Source organism: Callospermophilus lateralis, chromosome 8 (assembly GCF_048772815.1).
Source record: "Callospermophilus lateralis isolate mCalLat2 chromosome 8, mCalLat2.hap1, whole genome shotgun sequence".
Lineage (NCBI taxonomy): Eukaryota > Metazoa > Chordata > Mammalia > Rodentia > Sciuridae > Callospermophilus > Callospermophilus lateralis.
In genome coordinates this window covers 124,279,708-124,298,829 of record NC_135312.1, presented here as the reverse complement: position 1 = coordinate 124,298,829, position 19,122 = coordinate 124,279,708, and the positions used below count along the sequence as shown (strand labels likewise).

The window sequence follows — 19,122 nt, the reverse complement described above, 5'->3', positions numbered from 1 at the left end:
TAGGTAGACAATCCAGGGACTTTTCCGTTGTACTGTGTAGACTGGAACTGAGAGAGCGGTCTGAAAGTTATTGCTGGGTGAGACCATTTAAAAAATGGCCTCTACCACAGGGAGGTGGGCATCTCTAGAAAAGAAAAGCTGAAATTGAGTAGCCCTGTTTTGATTGTAAGATTATCCTTATGTTATTCTGTTTTAAATATATAATATTCTTCTATTAGAAAAGCACACACTCACTTTACCTTAAACCATTTATAATGTTCTAGTTTAAGCCATACCAAACAATTTCTCCCTAGCTGTGTAACAAGGTATTAAATAAAGTGTTTTATATAAGACTCCAAGGACAAAATGAACTCTCAGGAATTAGGAAAACATAATCCATCCACTCTTCCCAATATTAGAATCTCCTCAAGGATCAATTCTGGAGCCTCTGGGGTTAATCAAGGTAGCATACACTGTAATCACATTGCATTATCCTAATGTCGAGTGTCAACAATAATTTTTCAGTCTAAACAGTGCTGAACTGTGTATAATTGATAAAGGGGTCAAACTGAATTCATACACAAGAAATTTTCCACTTAACTCATTTATTTGTCATTTGCTAAATAACAATGAACTTCCAGTCAGTACAATCTACTTAGTAAGACACAGCATATAATAATGAAACTTATCAAAGATGTATTTTAAGGCTAAATGAGCAATATTAAAATGTATTAGAGTTTATAAGAATAAAGAGGAGAATGTTCAACTTGAAATAATGAGAAATGCACAGAGATGGATGTGAAGAATAAATAGGATTTGGAAAAATGTAAAGATTTTCTTTATTTTTTTTCTATTTAGACAACTTTTATTATGAAGAAATTCAACCATAAACAACCAAGACTAGTGTAATGACTCTTCATGTACCCATTATCCAGGGTCAGTCATCGTTGACTCTTCACTCTGGTGAATGCCTAATCTTTCATCAAGTATCTGTCTGAACATGACTTCCTTGGAGAAACTTCCTACCTGCCCATCTCACAGGTTTTCTTTGCTGCTGTTACCCTCCTTCATCTCCTCTTCCCTGTCTTCTTAACAAAACACTTAACATCATCATTTGTTTCATCCATATAGCCACCGTGTCTAGTCTCCCCAGGGCTGTTTTGAAGAAAATCCCACAAGGCACATCATTTCACATCTATGAAACTTTCTATGTATTTCCAGATAAATATGTGTGTATCACCAAACTTCTCTAATAAAGTGTTTTTTAAATGTAAGCATAATCATGGAAAGGATTTTGTTACAGTTCAGCAGGAGCTAAATTGAAAGAACACAAAAAAGAAAGAAGAGAGGTGGTCTTGGGGTGCAAGGATGTTGATAAATCATCCTTCGAAATTCCCTGATTATTCATAGCTTTGAATTCAACTTTAGATTCCCTCCTTTGACAGGAATAGAATAGGGGGATAATATATTCCAAGGTCCTCTAATAGTTGTTTCTGGATTAATTTTTTTTGGGGAGCTGGTGCTGAAGATTGAACGCCCGGGTGCTTTAACACTGAGCTACATCCTCAGTCCTTTACTTTGAGACAGGGTCTGGCTAAATTGTTCAGGCTGGCCTGGAACTTGATACTCCTGCTTCAGCCTCCAAAGTGGCTGGGATACAAGTGTGCACCACCACACCTGGTTAGAGGATTAATCTTCGTGGAAGTAACCTTAGAGACAAACAATTTCGATATTCCAGCCCATATTCTAGTTTCAGTAGCAGGAAAGTAGGTAAGCACAATTGCCTTATTTGTTAAACAAGGTGAGTAAACTTTTTTTTCTGGTTAACATAATGTGGTATATTAGTGATTGCATTTTTTTCTTCAGCAACAGAAATTATATTAAGGCTTTTGTAAATTTCTGGCAACTCTAGGTATGTTTAGATCCTACCACTCTGATTACGTTTTCATTTCATCTGATGGGATAAGCAGCTTATCTCCTTTCCTACAATTCTAGAGTTCTGTTGTCCTCCTTTTCATAGTCCTTAACTTTTAACGACATCACCATCTGCTCAAAACAAAGTAAAATAGTTTTGCTATTGCAAAACAAGGCAGCACTCTTAACAAGAAGCGGTCTGTCTGCCCTGTGGGACCCTTTGTACGACAACGTATAGTAGTAGGTCTCCACCGTAGAATTCTAGGCCATTTCTTAAGGCTGCCGGTCTCACCTATTAACACCCTCCGGAGGCAGCCGACCCGGGTGCGCTGGTATTTAACCACTACATCATCGCCGCCCAGACGCTAACACACAACTGGGGCACAATGGGTTTTATTTTCACCAGACAGGCTGGGGTCACAGGCCCCCGAGTGCCCCCAGGTGACTTGCTCCACCTTTGAACCTGGGATACTGGCCGACCGGGCCCTGGGCGCCAGGATCCCCGGATACCTGCAAGTGGCCGTGGGACGAAGCCTTGGGCTCTGGGCGCCAGCCCCCGCCGGCTCACTGACAAGAAGGCGCCCGCGAGGCCGAGGGCGGCCCGAGCTGCAAGCCACGGAGCCCGCCGCCCGCAGAGCCCGCCGACGTCCTCCCCGTCGCTGGGCAGGCGCACGCCCCCGCCAAGGCGGCTCCCGGCCCTCTCGCGAGAGAGCCCGGCGGCACCTCCTTCCTCTCGGCGGTCCCCTTCTCCCCGCCCCGGAGGACTCGCGCGGCTTCCTCCGGAGGGCGGCAACCTCGGACGTGGCGGGTGCGGGGCCGGAGGCGCTGTGCTCTGCCGTCCTCAAGCACAACGCCTGCTCCGCTCCCGCCCCGCGCTCCCTGGGCCTGACGGTCTGCGGCGCGAGCGCGGTAGGGGCGGAGCCGCGCGCTGCGGGCGCCTGCGCGGGCGGGGCGGCGGCGGCGGCGGCGGGCGCCACACCTGTGCGAGGCGGGGCGGGAGGTGCGCACGCGCGCTGCGCGGCCGGCGGGCGGCGGCACCCGGGACGTTGCGCAGTCGGGGTAGAGGGCTGGGCGCGCTCGTGGCGGTGGCGTAATTCCTCGCCCTCTCTGCGTCTCCTCTCCTCCGCCTCAGTTGGGGGCGGGTCGGGAGAATGGCTTCGGAGATGGAGTCGTCGCTCGAGGCAAGCTTCTCCTCCAGCTGCACGGTGTCCGGGGGCTCGGGGTGCCTGCCTCCGGCCCGCTCCCGCATCTTCAAGATCATCGTGATCGGCGACTCCAATGTGGGCAAGACGTGCCTGACCTACCGCTTCTGTGCCGGCCGCTTCCCCGACCGCACCGAGGCCACTATCGGGGTGGATTTCCGAGAGCGAGCGGTGGAGATTGATGGGGAGCGCATCAAGGTGAGCGGATGGGGGACTGTCAGGGAGAAGGACGCCCCGCGTGACAAGTGTCCCAACCCCTCCGTGGGCTGATTTCTGCCCCTGTGCAGAATTTTTTTTTTTTTTCTCACGCCGATGTAGAAATTGGAAGAATTTATATACAGCAAAATTCTAAGGCATGTTCCACCAACTTTGATGTGCATGCGATTTGCCTGGGAATCTTGTTTTTTTAAAAAATGCACATTCTGATTTGATAAGCCCCCCAAATGACGCAGATACAGCGAGTCCGTGGACCACTCTCTGAGTATCAAGAATGTAGAGAGTATTTACTGACTCATTGGCTGTGTCTCATATGCTGGGTGGGAGTCAGTGAAATACGACCGAAGGAAAAGCAGTGAAATTTATCAAGCAGAGGAAATCCATTATGTAAACGTTACTTATTGAGCATTCATTCACGCACTGCCCAAAGTATTGTGGAAGTAAAGCCTGTTGCCTTTGAGGAAGTACTTAGGTAATTCCATACAGTTTTGCTACAGGAGTTTCTGTATGACATTGATTTGTTTGGAATAATCCATTTTCCCACAAAAAAACATTCTGTGTATGATAATTCCTACTTGGGTGCCAAAGGGTATCTTTTTTTTTTTTTTTTTTTTGACATTGCTGGAGATGGAACCCAGGGCTTGGTGCATGCTAGGCAAGCACTCTACTACCACTGAGCTACATCTCCAGCACTTTTTATAGAGAGAATGTTACCCTAAGTTGTCCAGGCCAGCCTAAACTTGTGATCCTTCTGCCTTAGCCTGCCAGGTAGCTGGGATTGATTAGAGACCTGTGCCACTGTGCCCTGCTGGAAACCGCATCTCAATGCCAACCCAGATCCTCTCTCAATTCTTTTTTACCTTGAAGTCATTACTGGTGGCTCCTGATACTGGGTCACTGAGTAATATTAGAGATGGTATTAGGTCTGAGGAGGGCTAGGGTCCTGAGGGGTTGGAATGAGGGCACTGGTGCCTGAGGATCAATGACAAGGCTGAGACCTCCTGACTGTATACACCTTAGACACACTTCCTTTCAAACGCCCATTAAATACCACTTAATCTCTCTCCTTAGGACATAGGGAGCACAAGAACTGCCCTGCCTTCCTTACTCTATAGAATTTTACTTTCTGCTTTAAATTGGTGGTCATCTTTACCTCAGGTCACTTGGAAATGGGTGGGAACAGGCTTTCTTGGGTCATTTTGCTCTTATATCCTTGAGGCAAGCACAATTGGTTTTTCAGTTCCCTAATTACTGCCCTATCCCACCCACAAAGGGCTTTTACTGTTAATAATAGTAAAGGAGAAATAGGCTGAGGTAAAAGAAATCAACCTTTCTGTAGCCCCCTTTGCTTTTTTTTTTTTTTTTTTTGTTTGTTTGTTTATTTTGTTTTGTTTAAACCAGGGATTAAACCCAGGGGTGCTCAACTACTGAGCCACATCCCTAGCCCTTTAATTTTTTTTTTTTTTTTTTTTTTTTAAATTTTGAGACAAGAGTCTCACTAAGTTGCTTAGAGCCTCGCTAAGTTGCTGAGGCTGGCTTTGAACTTGCGATACTCTGCCTCAGTCTTGGAGCAGCTGGGATTACAGGAGTGTGCCATTACCCCTGGCTCTCTTTTGCTTTTTAATTGTACAATAATTTTTTATTATCCAGTAGTTTTCTTGCCTAGCATGCATGAAGCCCTGGGTTTAATTCCCAGCACTGCAAAAAAAAAAAAAAAAAAAAAACAAAGTGAACATTGTAGAGAAAAACAGAATAAGGAGAGACTAAACATTTACCAAAATTAGAGTAAGCCCAGAAGCCTGTGGGGAAGAAAATGTGGCTTCTGAAGTTTGAGAGTTTATAGTGGGAGTAACAGGAGTTCTTGGAGAAAGTTCTCAGGCTTTGGAGCCCAATCAACCTGGGTTCAAATATGAACCTATGAAAGGTTAAGAACTAGGTTAAGAACTAACAAGTGGCATACACTTGTAATCCTAGTGATTTGGGAGGCTGAGACAGGAGGATCACAAATTTGAGGCCAGTCTTAGCAAATTAATGAGGGCCTCAGCAACTTATGAAACCCTGTCTCATAATAAAAAATAAAAGGGATGGGAATGTAGCTTGTGGTAAAATGCCCCTGATTTAAATCCCCAGTACCAAAAAAAAAAAAAGAAAAGAAAGAAAGTATGGTTTGAGTATGTCCCCCAGACCCCCAGATTCATGTGTTGGAAACTTAATCTCCAAATTCATATGTTAGCATATGTGAGTATGGGTCCTTTGGGAAGTGATTGGGTAATGAAGGCTCTGTCCTCATGATGGGTCAATATGTTCATGGATTGATGGGTGTAGAGGTTAGTCTGTTCATGGATTCATGGGTTGTCATGGAGTGGCTTTGTTGTAAAAGTAGGCTTGTTCTGCCTCAACCATGCAGTGCCCTCCACCTTGTTGTAATGCAGTGAAAGACCCCCATCAGATCTGGGCTCCGTGTGTGTACATCCCAGCCTCCAGAAGTACTAGCTGTATAAACCTCTATACTTTAGAAATTACTCAGTCTCAGGATTCTTTAGAAAAGCAACACATAGTGGACTAAGATAAACTATGTGTTCTTTGTGGGATGATCAACTGCCTGAGACTGTACAGGTTTTAAAATTAGGAACCCTTAAGGAACCTCCTCCGTGTCAGGCACACTGGGATAGTTGGTCACCCTGGTCCTTGAGCAGGTTCCTTAACTTCTCAGAATCTGAAAAATTAGGACCGTAATACTTTATCAGACTGGTAGGAGGATTAAATGAGAGCATATATGAAGTACCAGGTTCATAGTTGATGTCTATAGAGAGACTGCCTTTCCTGATGTCTTGAAGATTACTTTTTGTGCTTGTTACCATTTACCATTAGGGTTGGAGTTAGGATTAGTGCCCAAAGAAGAAAACTAGAGGTAGAGGAGGGCACGAGTAGACAGCTGAAGGGGAGAGAAATTCTCCCAAAAGTTGGACTGGAAAATTGCTCACAGTTGAATCAGGTGCAAATTTTAAGAGTCATTAATACCAAAAAACTACACAGTATGTCCAGTGTATAAAGTTGTTGAATACTTAACTACAGGGCCGAGCGCTGGCAGGGATCTGTAGGCCAGACCCACGGGCAGGATGGAGCTGAGAACTTTGTTTTGTGTGTTGGTTCTTTTTGAGGCATCCTAGGCATTGTCTTGCCTTCATCTGTAAGACTTAAGGGTTTTGTTTTGTTTTATTTTTACTGGGGATTGAACCTAGGGGTACTTTACCACTGAGCTACATCCTCAATTCTTTTTATGTTTTATTTTGAAACAGTGTATCACTAAGTTGCTTAGGGCCTCCCTAATTTTCTGAGGCTGTCCTCAGACTTGGGATCTGCCTGCCTTAGCCTCCTGAGTAGCTGGGATTACAGGCATGTGCCACTGTGCCCAGCAAAACTTGAGATTTTATGGGTGAAAAGATTACAGAAATATTCTGAGGCTTCTGTAGTAGAAAAAGATGGCAGCTATGTTGGAAAGAACAAAACTTTTTTAGTACCTATTTTGTTTTTTCTATATATATATATATAGAAAAAACAAATATATGTGTATATATACACATACACACACACACACATATATATATATATTTTAAATATACACTTAATGTGCCATATTCTTCTCCAATTTTTTTTAAACAATACCTTTATTTTATTTATTTATTTTTATGTGGTGCTGAGGATTGAAGCCAGGGCCTCACATGTGCTAGAGGAGCACTCTACCACTGAGCCATAATCCCAGCCCCTAATATATATTTTTTTTAGTTATAGGTGGACACAATACCTTTATTTTATTTATTTCTATGTGGTGCTGAGGATTGAACCCAGGGCCTCACACATGCTAGGTGAGTGCTCTACTGCTGAGCCACAACCCCAGCCCACTAGTGCCTTTTTTTTTTTTTTTAACTGAAAATTGATAGAGAAAATCTTTATCCCATTTGCTGCTGCTTCCCTGGTTTCGCTAACCTGTGCATCATAAGCGCTGATGAAATATTCATGTCATGTTCATGTCTCCTTGGAATATCGTACGCCAGATCTGACTGGCATTTCTTAAAGTTTTTTTGGTCTTAAGCTGGAGAATTCTATACTACTTTACTAATACAATGACATTCCAGATATTTTGTGTTTGGTTAAAGTGAGATATTGTGTTAAAATGTCTTCATAATTGTGGGCTGGAAAATATTTCAAAGCCCATAATTTAAAGCAGTGCCCTTTCAGTTTAAATGCTTCATGAAATGAAAGTTTGTATTCACTAAGCTAATTCTAGGCACTATGTATATATAATTGAAAGTAGAAAGTCTTGTTTGCAGAATTTAGGGAGTTGAATAGAATTTATAGAAGTAATCCCTTAAATAAAGATGCATTTGACTTTTAAATCGAATCTCCCAAGTGTAAGCCATATGCTCCTTCCCTACATTTGTCCCCATCCGGACTAGCAATATTTCTTTCTCCCATCTATGGCAGATACATTATAAAAAGCCTCGTGCTTTTAGATTTAATTAATCCTCCCATTTGGGGTCAGTAGCTCCTGCTTGAACATTTCAATAGCTTCCTTATTTGTAAAAGTAGGAAGGAAATTTTGCCATGTTAAATACAAGATGTTAATGTTAACTTAAGGGGAAAAACCAGGCTTCTCTGCCCCTGTTAGTGAATCAAATATTTGATGAGTAATAGTTAGCCAAAAAAAAAAAAAAAGACATTTTGTTAAATATAAAGAATTACAAAATATTGCCAGGGTTCCTGAACTGTGCATAGGGGCAAAAATGGTCTGCTGCTGGTTTTTATGTGGCCTGTAATCTAAGAAAGATTTTCAAATTTTATTACTTTTTTTTTTAGTTCTGGGGGTCGAACACAAGGCCTCAAGCATGCTACACAGTGCTCTACCATTGAGCCACACCCCTAGTCTGATATTTAGATATCTGGTTGGGAAAGATAATAAGATTTCCTGACAAATGAAACTTATGAAATTCAGAGTTCACCCAGTTCATGCTCTTCTTCCTGAGGCCTAACCCCTTTGCTTTCTAAATCCAATTGGTCATCTAGCTGCATAATTTCTCCTGTCTTCAAAATCCTAGCTCAAGTGTTTTTTCCAGGTCTCTGTACTGTCACAGCAAGCCATATGAGCTCCCACACCTACTCTTCAACTTCTATTTTGTTCATTGTTGCCTAAAATGCCAGACTAGTGGGATTCAGGGAGATAAATTTTTCCCGCCTCATGTTATAAAATTCCAATATTAAAATAGCACAAGCCTTCCTTCATTGGTCTATTTACTATTGTTGTTGTTTTGTTTTTTGAAACAGGATCTTGGTAAATTGCCCAGGCTGGCCTTGAACTTGAGATCCTCCTGCTCAGTCTCCCCTGCAGCCTGGATTACAGGTGGATGCCACAGTGGCGCCTGGCTTCCACGCTGCTTTTCTAACATTATTTCCCACTTATTTCCTTCACATATCCTATGGTCGAGCAAACGATATATTGGACCCTGTTTCTTCTTTTCCCCACTCTCTGCTTGGAATATCCCCCTTCCCATATTGACCACATGTATTCTTCTTTACTCGAGTCTGTGATCTCCATCAAGGACTCCCTCCACTCTTCTCAAGTGCACTCCCTGTAGACCCTGTAAGTGACCTCCATCTCACTGTTATATGTGTGTCATGCTCCCTTGCTACGTTAGATTTGAGGTGGGATCCATGTCTAGTTATCCCATGGGCTCCGTGTCTAGCCTCATACTTAAACCATGTTGTAGGTAGGTACCCTGGATAAGTGTTGAGTGTATAGAGACAGGAGACCCATTGGCAGTCTGCTCTGGAAATGCAGAGTTGAACTGATAAGAGAAGCTCATGAAAAGACAGAGCTAAATTAAAAAAAAAAAAAAAGTAGTTTGAAGATGAAGCTCAGGTTTTAACTAGCTGGCTTTCATTGATGACTCAGCAATGAGGTTGAGTCTGGGTGACTGGAAGTGGCACAATTAGAGACTAAGGGCGTTTTCTGGAACTTTGAATTTTATAAGCCCCTGTTTTATTTTTATTTTTAGTTGTAGTTGGACACAGTACCTTTATTTTATTTATTTATTGTTTTATGTGGTGCTGAGGATCGAACCCAGGGCCCCAAATGTGCTAGGTGAATGCTCTACCACTGAGCCACTACCCCAGCCCAAGCCCCTGTCTTAGCCAGGAGTTTGGTGGCATATTCAAGTGAAAATGTCTGATTGGTTGCTAGGACCATGGGGTTGGAGCATAGGGAGATTGTTATGGATATGAAGGTAAAGTGTGGAACAAAGATAAGAACAAAATGGCCGATGTAGCTGTAGAGAATAGAAGTTTGAAGTCAACTTGTACCTTAAAAGAATTAAGTTAAGACTTGGAGGGCTGAGGCAGGAGGATCACAAGTTCAACTTAGCAAGGCCCTAAGCAACTCAGCAAGATCCTATCGCTAATAAAATATAAAAAAGTGCTGGGGATAATGCAATGCCCCTGGGATAATCCCTGGGTACAAGGAAGGAAGGAAGGGAGGGAGGGAGGGAGGAAGGGAGGGAGGGAGGAAGGAAGGAAGGAAGGAAGGAATTAGTACTTTATCTCTTAAAATGTGTTGGTGGTTAGAAGACCTCATTGGTCCCTTGGATTCAGTGAACTGGAGTATTAGCAGCTGGGACACCCTATGAAGAATCTTAATTTGTGACCCCTTGGTCACAAACTGGTGGAGAGCTTGGGTGTCATCTGACAGACTGGAAATTGCTGAGGTCTGGTGCTAAAGGCCTGCGTGGTAGCAGAAGTTAATTTCTCTGTTTGCCTAAACTAGGGCGGTGATGGCGTGGGGTGCGGTGCTGCCTAGTCAGGTCTAGGTCACAAGCCTAACCTAAGAGCCAGGGGCTCACATGAATTGAAAGCAGGGAAGGGATGGTTCCCCAGAGAGAATGAGGTGCTTTTAACAGAAGCAGGAATGGACATTAGACTTCTGGAAACATTGAGCACACTGTAGAATCAGGCAGCCCAGGTTTGAATCTTGGCCTTAAGACTTGGTAGTTCTGTGACCTTGGGTGAATCTTTTTTTTTTTTTTTTCAGTTCTAAATTTATTTATTTTTATGTGGTGCTGAGGATTGAACCCAGTGCCTCATGCATGAGAGGCAAGTGCTCTACCATAGAGCTATAACTCCTTGGGTGAATTCTTAATTTGGTAGACCTTGGCTTCCTCTTCTTTGCTTTGAGGTTCAGTCCATGGCACTGAACATAGGAAAGCCATACATGTAAAGGATCTAGCCTAGTCCCTGGAAGGTACTCTGATGTGTGAAGCCCCAGAGAAATAATTAGTAGATTACCAACGCTCCTTCCATTGTTGGGAGAGACAGTAACTGGTGAGATAGGGAGGAGAAGAATAGTAAAGCTTCTCTTCCCAACTGGGTGTGGCATGCACCTGTTATCCCAGCCAGGCAGGAAGATCGAAAGTTCAAGGCCAGCCTGGACAATGTATTGAGACCCTGTTTCAAAATACAAAAAAGTTTTAGTAAGGGCTGGTTGTGTAGCTCAGTGGTAGAGCACTTGCCTAGCATGCGTTGATGCCTGGGTTGCCTCCCCAGTCCTGAGGGGGTGAAAAAGATTTCTTTGCTCAAACATGGGGGAAATGGACCCAATGTTAGCCCTGGTTTTAAGATTAAACAGCCTCTGAAAGCCAAGTGACGCATCAGCTGAAGTTTTTAGTCATACTTGTCTTTCCTCAAAGTCTTGGTAGATTGGAATGCATAGGGTTTCCAGCAGGACCCATGGTAGAGGTGCAGAACTACCGCATCGGTATCCCAAATACAAGGGTTTCTGTGGGTAAAAATTCTTAAATTTGAGTTTGTTTTTATAAAAGAAACATGTGCTCAGAAAGGTAGAATTAAAAGGGGGATTTGCCTTAAAGACAGCCATTGTTAGTGTTGGGTATATATTTTCTTTTTATCTGCTTTTTGTTTGTTTTTAACCTGAGTATACTTTTGTGTGCGTCGTGCTGGGGTGGAACCCAGGTCCTTGTGCATGCCAGCCAAGCGCTGTATCACTGAGCTCCATCCCAGCCCCTGTGAGTATACTTAAAACCTTGCGAATTGTCCTTCATTTTTTGAGTGAATTTTGAATACCCAAACAACGGGAAATGTTATTTAAAGAAAAAATGTTATTTAAAGAGAAAAATCAGCTCCAGTTTATTTGGATAGCTTTTATGTGGTCATTCGATTTGTTATCAAAATCACAATGTCCTTCTAAATGCTAAAGAAAGAGCTTGAAGTTTCTTTTTTCATTAAAACTTGAGATATAATTAACATACCACAAAATTCACCTTTTTAGTGGGGGCACACACCTATAATCCCAGCTACTTTGGAAGCTGAGGCAAGAGGATCACAAGTTCAAGTCTAGTCTGGGCAACTGAGTGGAGGCCCTATCTCAAAATAAAAAGGGTTGTTGATGTAGCTCATGGGTAGAACACCTCTGGGTTCAATCCCTTGTACCAAAAAAAAAAAAAAAAAAAAAAACCTAGTACTTTAAAAATATGCAGTTTTTAGTGTATGGTGTTTTTAGTGTATTTACAAGGCTACAACCATCTCAGTGTCTAATTTCAGAACATTTCACTAGAGAAAGAAGTCTTATTCCATTAATAGTCCTTCCCTATCCCTTTTCCCTCACACTCTGGCAACCATAAATCTACTTGACCCCAGAAGTTTGCCTAGACTGGACATTTCATGTAGACAGAACCTTAGAATCTGTGGCCTTCTATGTCTAGCCTCTTCCCTTTGAAAGTCTTCTAGATTCACCCATGCTGCACGTGTAGCAGTACTTTATTTCTGTTAATGACCAGGTAAGGTTCTGCAGCATGGTCACACCACATTTTGTTCCTTCATCAGTTGGTGGGTATTTGGATTATTTCTGCCTCTTGATGAATATGAATAATGCTGCTGGGAACATTTCTGTTCACATTTTTATGTGAACCATTTCTCTTGGGTGTAAACTTAGAAGTAGGATTGTTGGATCATATGTTAAGTCTCTGTTTAGCCTTTTTCCTCCTGATTTATTGGGGTGAAATTCAAATAACGTAAAAGAAACTATTTTCAGGTGAACAATTCAGTGACATTTAGAATATACACGATGTGCAGGCACCACCTCTATAGAGTGACAGAATTATTTCCCTTCCTCCAAAGAGAAACAGTAGATAGTCTCTCTCCTTCCCCAGCCCAGACAACCACCCATCTGTGCTCTGTCTTCCTGAATCTGTATATTATATATAGTTCACATAAACTGAATCTACAGAACATGTCTTGTGTTTTCACTTAGCCTTCTTGGGAATTCGTCCTCATTATGGCATGTGTCAGTACTACTCCTTTTTGTGGCTGGATAACAAGCTGTTTTACTCTAGTGAGGATCTGCCAAACTGCTTTCCAAAATGGCTGTGCTATTATATGTCCTCCTTATCAAAGTGTGAAAGTTCTGCTTTTTCTACATTATTGTCAACATTGGTGATTGTCTTTTTGATTATGTCCCTCCTAGTACATGTAGAGTGGTATTTAATTGCGATTTTAATTTCTGAAGTTTTAGACTGTTTTGGGTGCTGGGAATTGAACCCAGGGCCTCATGCATGCCAGACAAGTGCCCAGTCACTGGGCTGCACCTGCATTTGGTTTGCATTTCTCTGATAACTAATGATGTCGAGTACTTGTTGGTCATTTGCATATCTTTGGAGAAACATCTCGATTCTTAAATTTTTATTTATGTATCTTTTATCACTGAGGTGTGAGCAACTAGACCCTTTTCAGATAGATTTTATTTGCAGATATTTTCTCATATTCTGTGAATTGTCTTCACTTGCTTGATAGTGACTTGAAGCACAAACATTTTTAATTTTGATGAAGTCTGATTTAGCCTTTACTTTGGCGGTTTATGCTTTATTTATCATATCTAGAAACCAATATCTAGTCCAAGGTTACAAAGATTTACCCCCATGTTTTCTTCTTATACATCTTAAAGATTTAGCTTTTCAATTTAGGTCTTTGATCCATTTTGAGAAAGTTTTTGCATATGATTAGAAGTATAGATCCAACCTCATTTTTGATTGTTGTCCCTTGTGTTCAAATAACTATTCTCCCCTAACTGCCATTGAATTGTTTTGAGACTCTTGTTGAAAATCAGTTGGCCAAAGAAAAGTCTGACTTCTATAGTTTGAAACATGTTTAATTGTACATAGAGTGTTTTTTTTTTTTTAATTTTTCAATGATCAGTTAGTTCAATTTAGGTCATTTACTAGAGTCTTTTTTTTTTTTTTTTGAGAGAGAGAGAGAGAATTTTTTGATATTTATTTATTTATTTTTAGTTTTCAGCGGACACAACATCTTTGTTTGTATGTGATGCTGAGGATCAAACCCGGGCCGCACGCGTGCCAGGCGAGCGCGCTACAGCTTGAGCCACATCCCCAGCCCTACACAGAGTGTTTTTATTCTTAGCATGCTAGTTGGGGTGAAAAAAAAAAGGTGAATTTTTTTAGAAAAGGAAAGTTGTAGGTGGGTGTGGGGTATGCTCCTGTAATCCCAGCTCCTCTGGAGCCTGAGGGAGGAGGAATGCAAGTTTGAGTCCAGCTTCAGCAATTTAGTGGGACTGTTGCAGAATTAAATAAAAAGGCTGAGATTGTAGCTTGCAGATACAGCATTTGCCTAGCAAGTGCAAGGCCGTGAAAGGAGGGAGGGAAGGAAGGAAAGTAAATGAATTATATATTTTTTTAGTTGTTGATAGACCTTTATTTTATTTATTTATATGTGGTGCTGAGAATTGAACCCAGTGCCTCACACATGCCAGGCAAGGGCCCTACCACTGAGCCCCAGCCCCATAAGTTGTATTTTTAAAGAATTATACATTTGTTTTATTGGCTCTCTGCAAAGTCATGTAGCTAGTATTTAGTATTCATTTGTAAGGTCTGGAACTAGCTTTCCTTTTATCATTGAGGGCACTAAGGCCTAAAAGTGTAGCCATAATCTACAGGTTGGTCTAGGTGTTGAGTAAATATTTGTTGATGTTAGTTGTTAGTGTGCTTTGTAAACAGCTAATGATTTATGTGACACTGAGTCTTTATGACCCATCTGTTAATTATGTTGTTCATATCACAAAATGTGTATTTTATGATGATTCACCTTGAGACACAGTCTTGTGCAGTACTGAAAAAAACTTTATGCTTTCTGATTTATGTGTGAGGAGCATAGGTTTCAAGTGGTATATAGGAAGTAATACTTGGATGGTATTCAGCCACATGGAAGAGAAATTCGGCTGTGCAGTTTATCCATATGAGGTCTTGCTTTTGTCATGTACTCGGGAGACCAGAGGTGGCAGTCCATCTGATGGCACCCGCCAGCTGGGTGTTAGCTTTATGCTTCTGCTGTACCTTTCTTGTGGGTCTGGCTTCATGGCATAGGATGGCTGCTGTATCTCCAGGCATCGTATCCCATTCCAGGCAGAAAGGGAAAGGGTAAGAGAGGAGCAGGAGACCGTGCTAAATGCTCTTTCTTCTTCTTCTTCTTTTTTTTTTTTTTTGGCAGGGAGTAAAATGGGGTTTGAACCCAGGGGCACTTAACCACTCAGCCACATCCCCAGCCCTTTTTATTTTTAGACAGGGTCTCACTAATTTGCTGAGGCCAGCCTCAAGCTTGAGATTCCCTGCCTCAACCTCCCAAGTTGCTGCGATTACAGGTGTGCACCACCATGCATGGCCCAAATGGCCCTTTTTTTTTAAAAAAAAGAAAAATCATAAAAGCAGTAGTTTTCCTGGAAACCCATAATGAGAGGACTATCTACATATTGGCTAGAATTATATCCCCCACCTCCCAGTGCTAGGAGAACACAGGAAATCAAGATTGTATAGTATCTTTTAGTTTTGCCTGGAACAAAAGTAAAAGGACTTACCATTCATACCAGCGGGCAAGTTCTGAGGAGTTCATACCTTCTAATCTACATTTTGGCCATGTACGGTGTCCCCTCAGGTGGTTTCCTTCTATTTCCACATCACTGTGTGAGAAATTACTAGTTCAGGCTTTCAGCGCTTACTCTGTCTAGATGTCATGCATCTTTCAGTATAAAGTTATCTAAGTAAATCTGCATGACCGGTACCCTCGTCATTTAACTTTGTTTTATTCATTGTTTCACGTGAATCATGATATGGCTTACATTTGGCCATGGACATCATTGCCCTGGATCCCTTCCGTGTTCCCACTAGGAGATACTGAGATAGTTTTGTTGAAAGAAATGTTTAGAATTAGATAAGTTGAGTGTTTAGCACTTTAAAATTTTCAAGTGACCCCTACCTTACAGAAGTGTACGTGTGTTGGTTTGAGGGCTGGACCTCTTATCACCATGTTTCTTAAGTCTAAATATTTTAAGTTAGACTAGGAAAGGTACAGAGGAGCATACAATAACCAAATTTATAGGAGTTAAGTATTTGTTAAAACCCAATATAGTTTTCTCTTAACATTTTAAAATAAATTTTTGAGGTATGATTTTTATCAGAGCAAATTTGATGTAATGAAATTTAGAAAATGCCAAATGGAAATATTTGTCCTGCCACTTGTACTGGGATTTAATTGTGGGGTACTCTGCTAGTGTCGCACAATCTGGATCCCAGAGGCCACACTGGACGGCTCCAGAAGAGAGCAGTCAGGCATCGAGAGTCGGGTATTCCCAGAGACCACGCATTAATGAGGACATTTCTTGACAGACTGTTTTTCTTTTTTTTTTTTTCATTTTAAGATCCAGCTGTGGGACACAGCAGGACAAGAGCGGTTCAGGAAGAGCATGGTACAGCACTACTACAGAAATGTGCACGCTGTCGTCTTCGTGTATGACATGACCAACATGGCTAGTTTTCACAGCCTGCCATCTTGGATCGAGGAATGCAAACAGCATTTGCTGGCAAATGATATACCACGGATTCTCGTTGGAAATAAATGTGACTTGAGAAGTGCCATTCAGGTACCCACAGACTTGGCACAGAAATTTGCTGACACACACAGTATGCCTTTGTTTGAAACCTCTGCTAAAAACCCCAATGATAATGACCATGTGGAAGCTATATTTATGACCTTGGCTCATAAGCTTAAGAGCCACAAACCATTAATGCTTAGTCAACCCCCTGATAACGGAATTATCCTGAAACCTGAAGCAAAGCCTGCAGTGACATGCTGGTGCTAAATAACAGCTTTATTGCACTATCTCATTTTGACTAAAAATGCTTTTGAAGAATGACAGTGATAAGTCTTAAGATTTAATCTCAAATATAATGGATCATCCTGACACCTCACTGTTATCAGTGTCATGCTTACTTTTGTATTGTGTATCCACTTAATCAAGTTTGTCACTGTGACAACACAAGGGAAAAGTTGGTTTTGAAGTGAGATTGAAAATGAAGCAAGGCTAGGAGGAATACCAGCTCTTCCCATGGAGAGCCCCATGAAGGAGGCCTCCAGGGAGCGATGCTGGAAGTGCCAGTCAGGAACCCTTCCATCCCACGCTCCTGGGACTGAAAAAGAAAATCTGTTCAGGATACACCTCCTGATGTAAGTCCGGTGTGAGGGCAGATGCTGTGACTTCACAAGGTGCTTTATACTTTATTTTATCATCTTTAAGCAGCAAAAAATGAATGAAAGCATCTGAGGAATTGTAACTTTGGGGTGGGGTTTTGGTGACAGGGGTTCCTGGTATTTCTTGCTCCCCGTCACCCTGAGCAACTTCATGACTAAGTGCTGGGTGAACTCAGCTTGCGTTTGGATTGTAGCTCTGAGGGCATTGCTCTAATTGATTTGAGTCTGTGTGTATTTCTGTAATAAATAGTATTGTGTTATCAGTTTTTAAAATGTTTGAAACTTATGGTCACAATAAACAGTTCCTCCTCAGTGTGAAAAAATAAGTTAGATATCGTCTGTTCCCTTGGTGATGGAAAGAATATTTCAAAATTTTTTGCCCTAAGTATTTTAATTTTGAATTTAAGACTTTGCACATAGAAAATAGCACGCTTGACTATGAAGCTATTTATGTAAATGGAATATAAGCCATGGACTGAACTGCAGTGTGCACATAAACTGATTCTGACACTTTGCTGCCCTTGATAATTTTAGATGAAAGTAAGCCAAAAAGATGATTGTACTTAAAATATTTTCAGAATGTGGAAAACCAATTAAACATGTCCTCTAATCTAGTTTAGGATTTTCTGTTTAATCATTAGGGTGATCCTAACTGGATAATTTAGTTACAAAAAAACTGAGATCATTCTATAAATAAACTAAATGAAAGTAGTGATTATAATAAATATTCAGCTTTAAGTATTAGGACTCAAATTGGCTTTATTTGTATTTAAGATTAATCCATTTTTCTTAATCATGCTGGAATTAAAAAATAAAGATACCTTTATCTAAATTAACATTGATTTGTAACTATTTTTATAGTAAAACGACAGCTGGAGTAGTTGTGATGGTTGTAGTAGTTTTTTAAAGAAGGGAATCTGTTGCTTTTCAGAACATTTCCTAAAGTGGGGGAAGAAAATTTATAGACTTTCCAAGCACATTTGTGTTTTTTCAGTACTGTTATTATGATTTTAAAAAGATGTAGTTTAACTTTCTTTTTTGTAAGAAGTTAGTACTAAGTGTCCTTTATACTTCTGTGAAAGGACTTATTTTTTCACTTTAATAATTTATTAATTTTAAAATATTTGTATCATTTGCAACAACTTACATTTTAATTTTTGCTATGTTATCAGTTGAATGGGGATAAAGCTTTTAGATATTCCAAAATATTTATAAAACATCTTATTGACTGTTGAAATCACTTCCAAAATGGTGACTATCTAATAACTAATTATAAATTTTTTTAAGCACAAATCACACATTTTGTAAGTCTGTGAATTTATTTTAACTCTCACTTTTAATTGATGTATCAGGTATGTTTTAGAAAAATCTTTGAGAACACCAAAGGAAACTACCCCAGAATCTAATGTAGTTCGTTGTTAACAATGCTTTAATGAAAGTATATTGCTAATAACAATATTTCCTCAAGAAATCTAAAGTTGAATAATTTTATTGTAGAAAAGTATGTTACATTTATCCATGAAGTTCAATAAATCATCTTTGTTATGAAGAAATGGTGTTTTGATTTCTTTGTTTACTGGGTTGAATATAAAATTTTTTAAGAATCTCTCTCCCCCACCTCACTTTCCAGATAATATATGTACACAGGTTGAAAATGCCTAATCTGCAAATCCAAAATCCAAAACTTTTTCCATTCAAAAATGTATGGATTTTGGAGCATTTTGGTGTTTCAGATTAGGGATATTCAACCAGCAGTAAAGTCTATGCAGATCTAAAGTCCAGAAAAACTCCCAAATCCAAAATACTTCTGGTTCCAAGCATTGTGGGTAGGGGTAGTCAAAAGTCTTAATTGTAAGCAGAAAATGCTATAAAAGTGGTTGACATCTATTTGGACATAAAAGAATTCAGCAGAATGAATAGATGCAACTATAACAAACGTGGAAGGACAGAAGCTATTTGAGGTATAAGACTGCAATTCAGGCCCTTGAGGAGAGTGAGCCTGGGGCTTTGGGGCCTCTGAAGTTGAGACTGCTGCCCCTGGTCACTTTAATCCACAAGTTACTTTTGTGTCCAAACAATTACACTAGTGAACGACTGCTTTCTCAATCATCTGTGGAGTCAATGAGTTGGTCATGTCTTTTTGAGGCACCTGGGGGACAAAGGTTGACTCACTTGGAATAAGCTGATCGTGGAAAACGTTTAATCAAGCATCTGC

The 19,122-nt window shown here is 40.9% G+C and overlaps 1 protein-coding gene across 2 annotated transcripts; it reads left to right on the top strand.

Moving 5' to 3' along the window:
• The first annotated feature begins 2,701 nt into the window (after positions 1-2,701).
• On the top strand, positions 2,702-18,418 carry Rab33b (RAB33B, member RAS oncogene family). 2 transcript variants are annotated; one of them, XM_076864255.2, is made up of 3 exons: positions 2,702-2,802; positions 3,026-3,293; positions 16,078-18,418. In XM_076864255.2, the coding sequence occupies exons 2-3, from the start codon at positions 3,045-3,047 to the stop codon at positions 16,516-16,518; spliced, it is 690 nt and encodes a 229-aa protein (XP_076720370.1). In that variant the 5' UTR covers positions 2,702-2,802; positions 3,026-3,044; the 3' UTR covers positions 16,519-18,418. The 2 variants fall into 2 exon arrangements, with proteins under 2 accessions (XP_076720370.1, XP_076966304.1); XM_077110189.1 differs by lacking the exon at positions 2,702-2,802 and having other exon boundaries at positions 2,924-3,293.
• Positions 18,419-19,122: the final 704 nt, after the last annotated feature.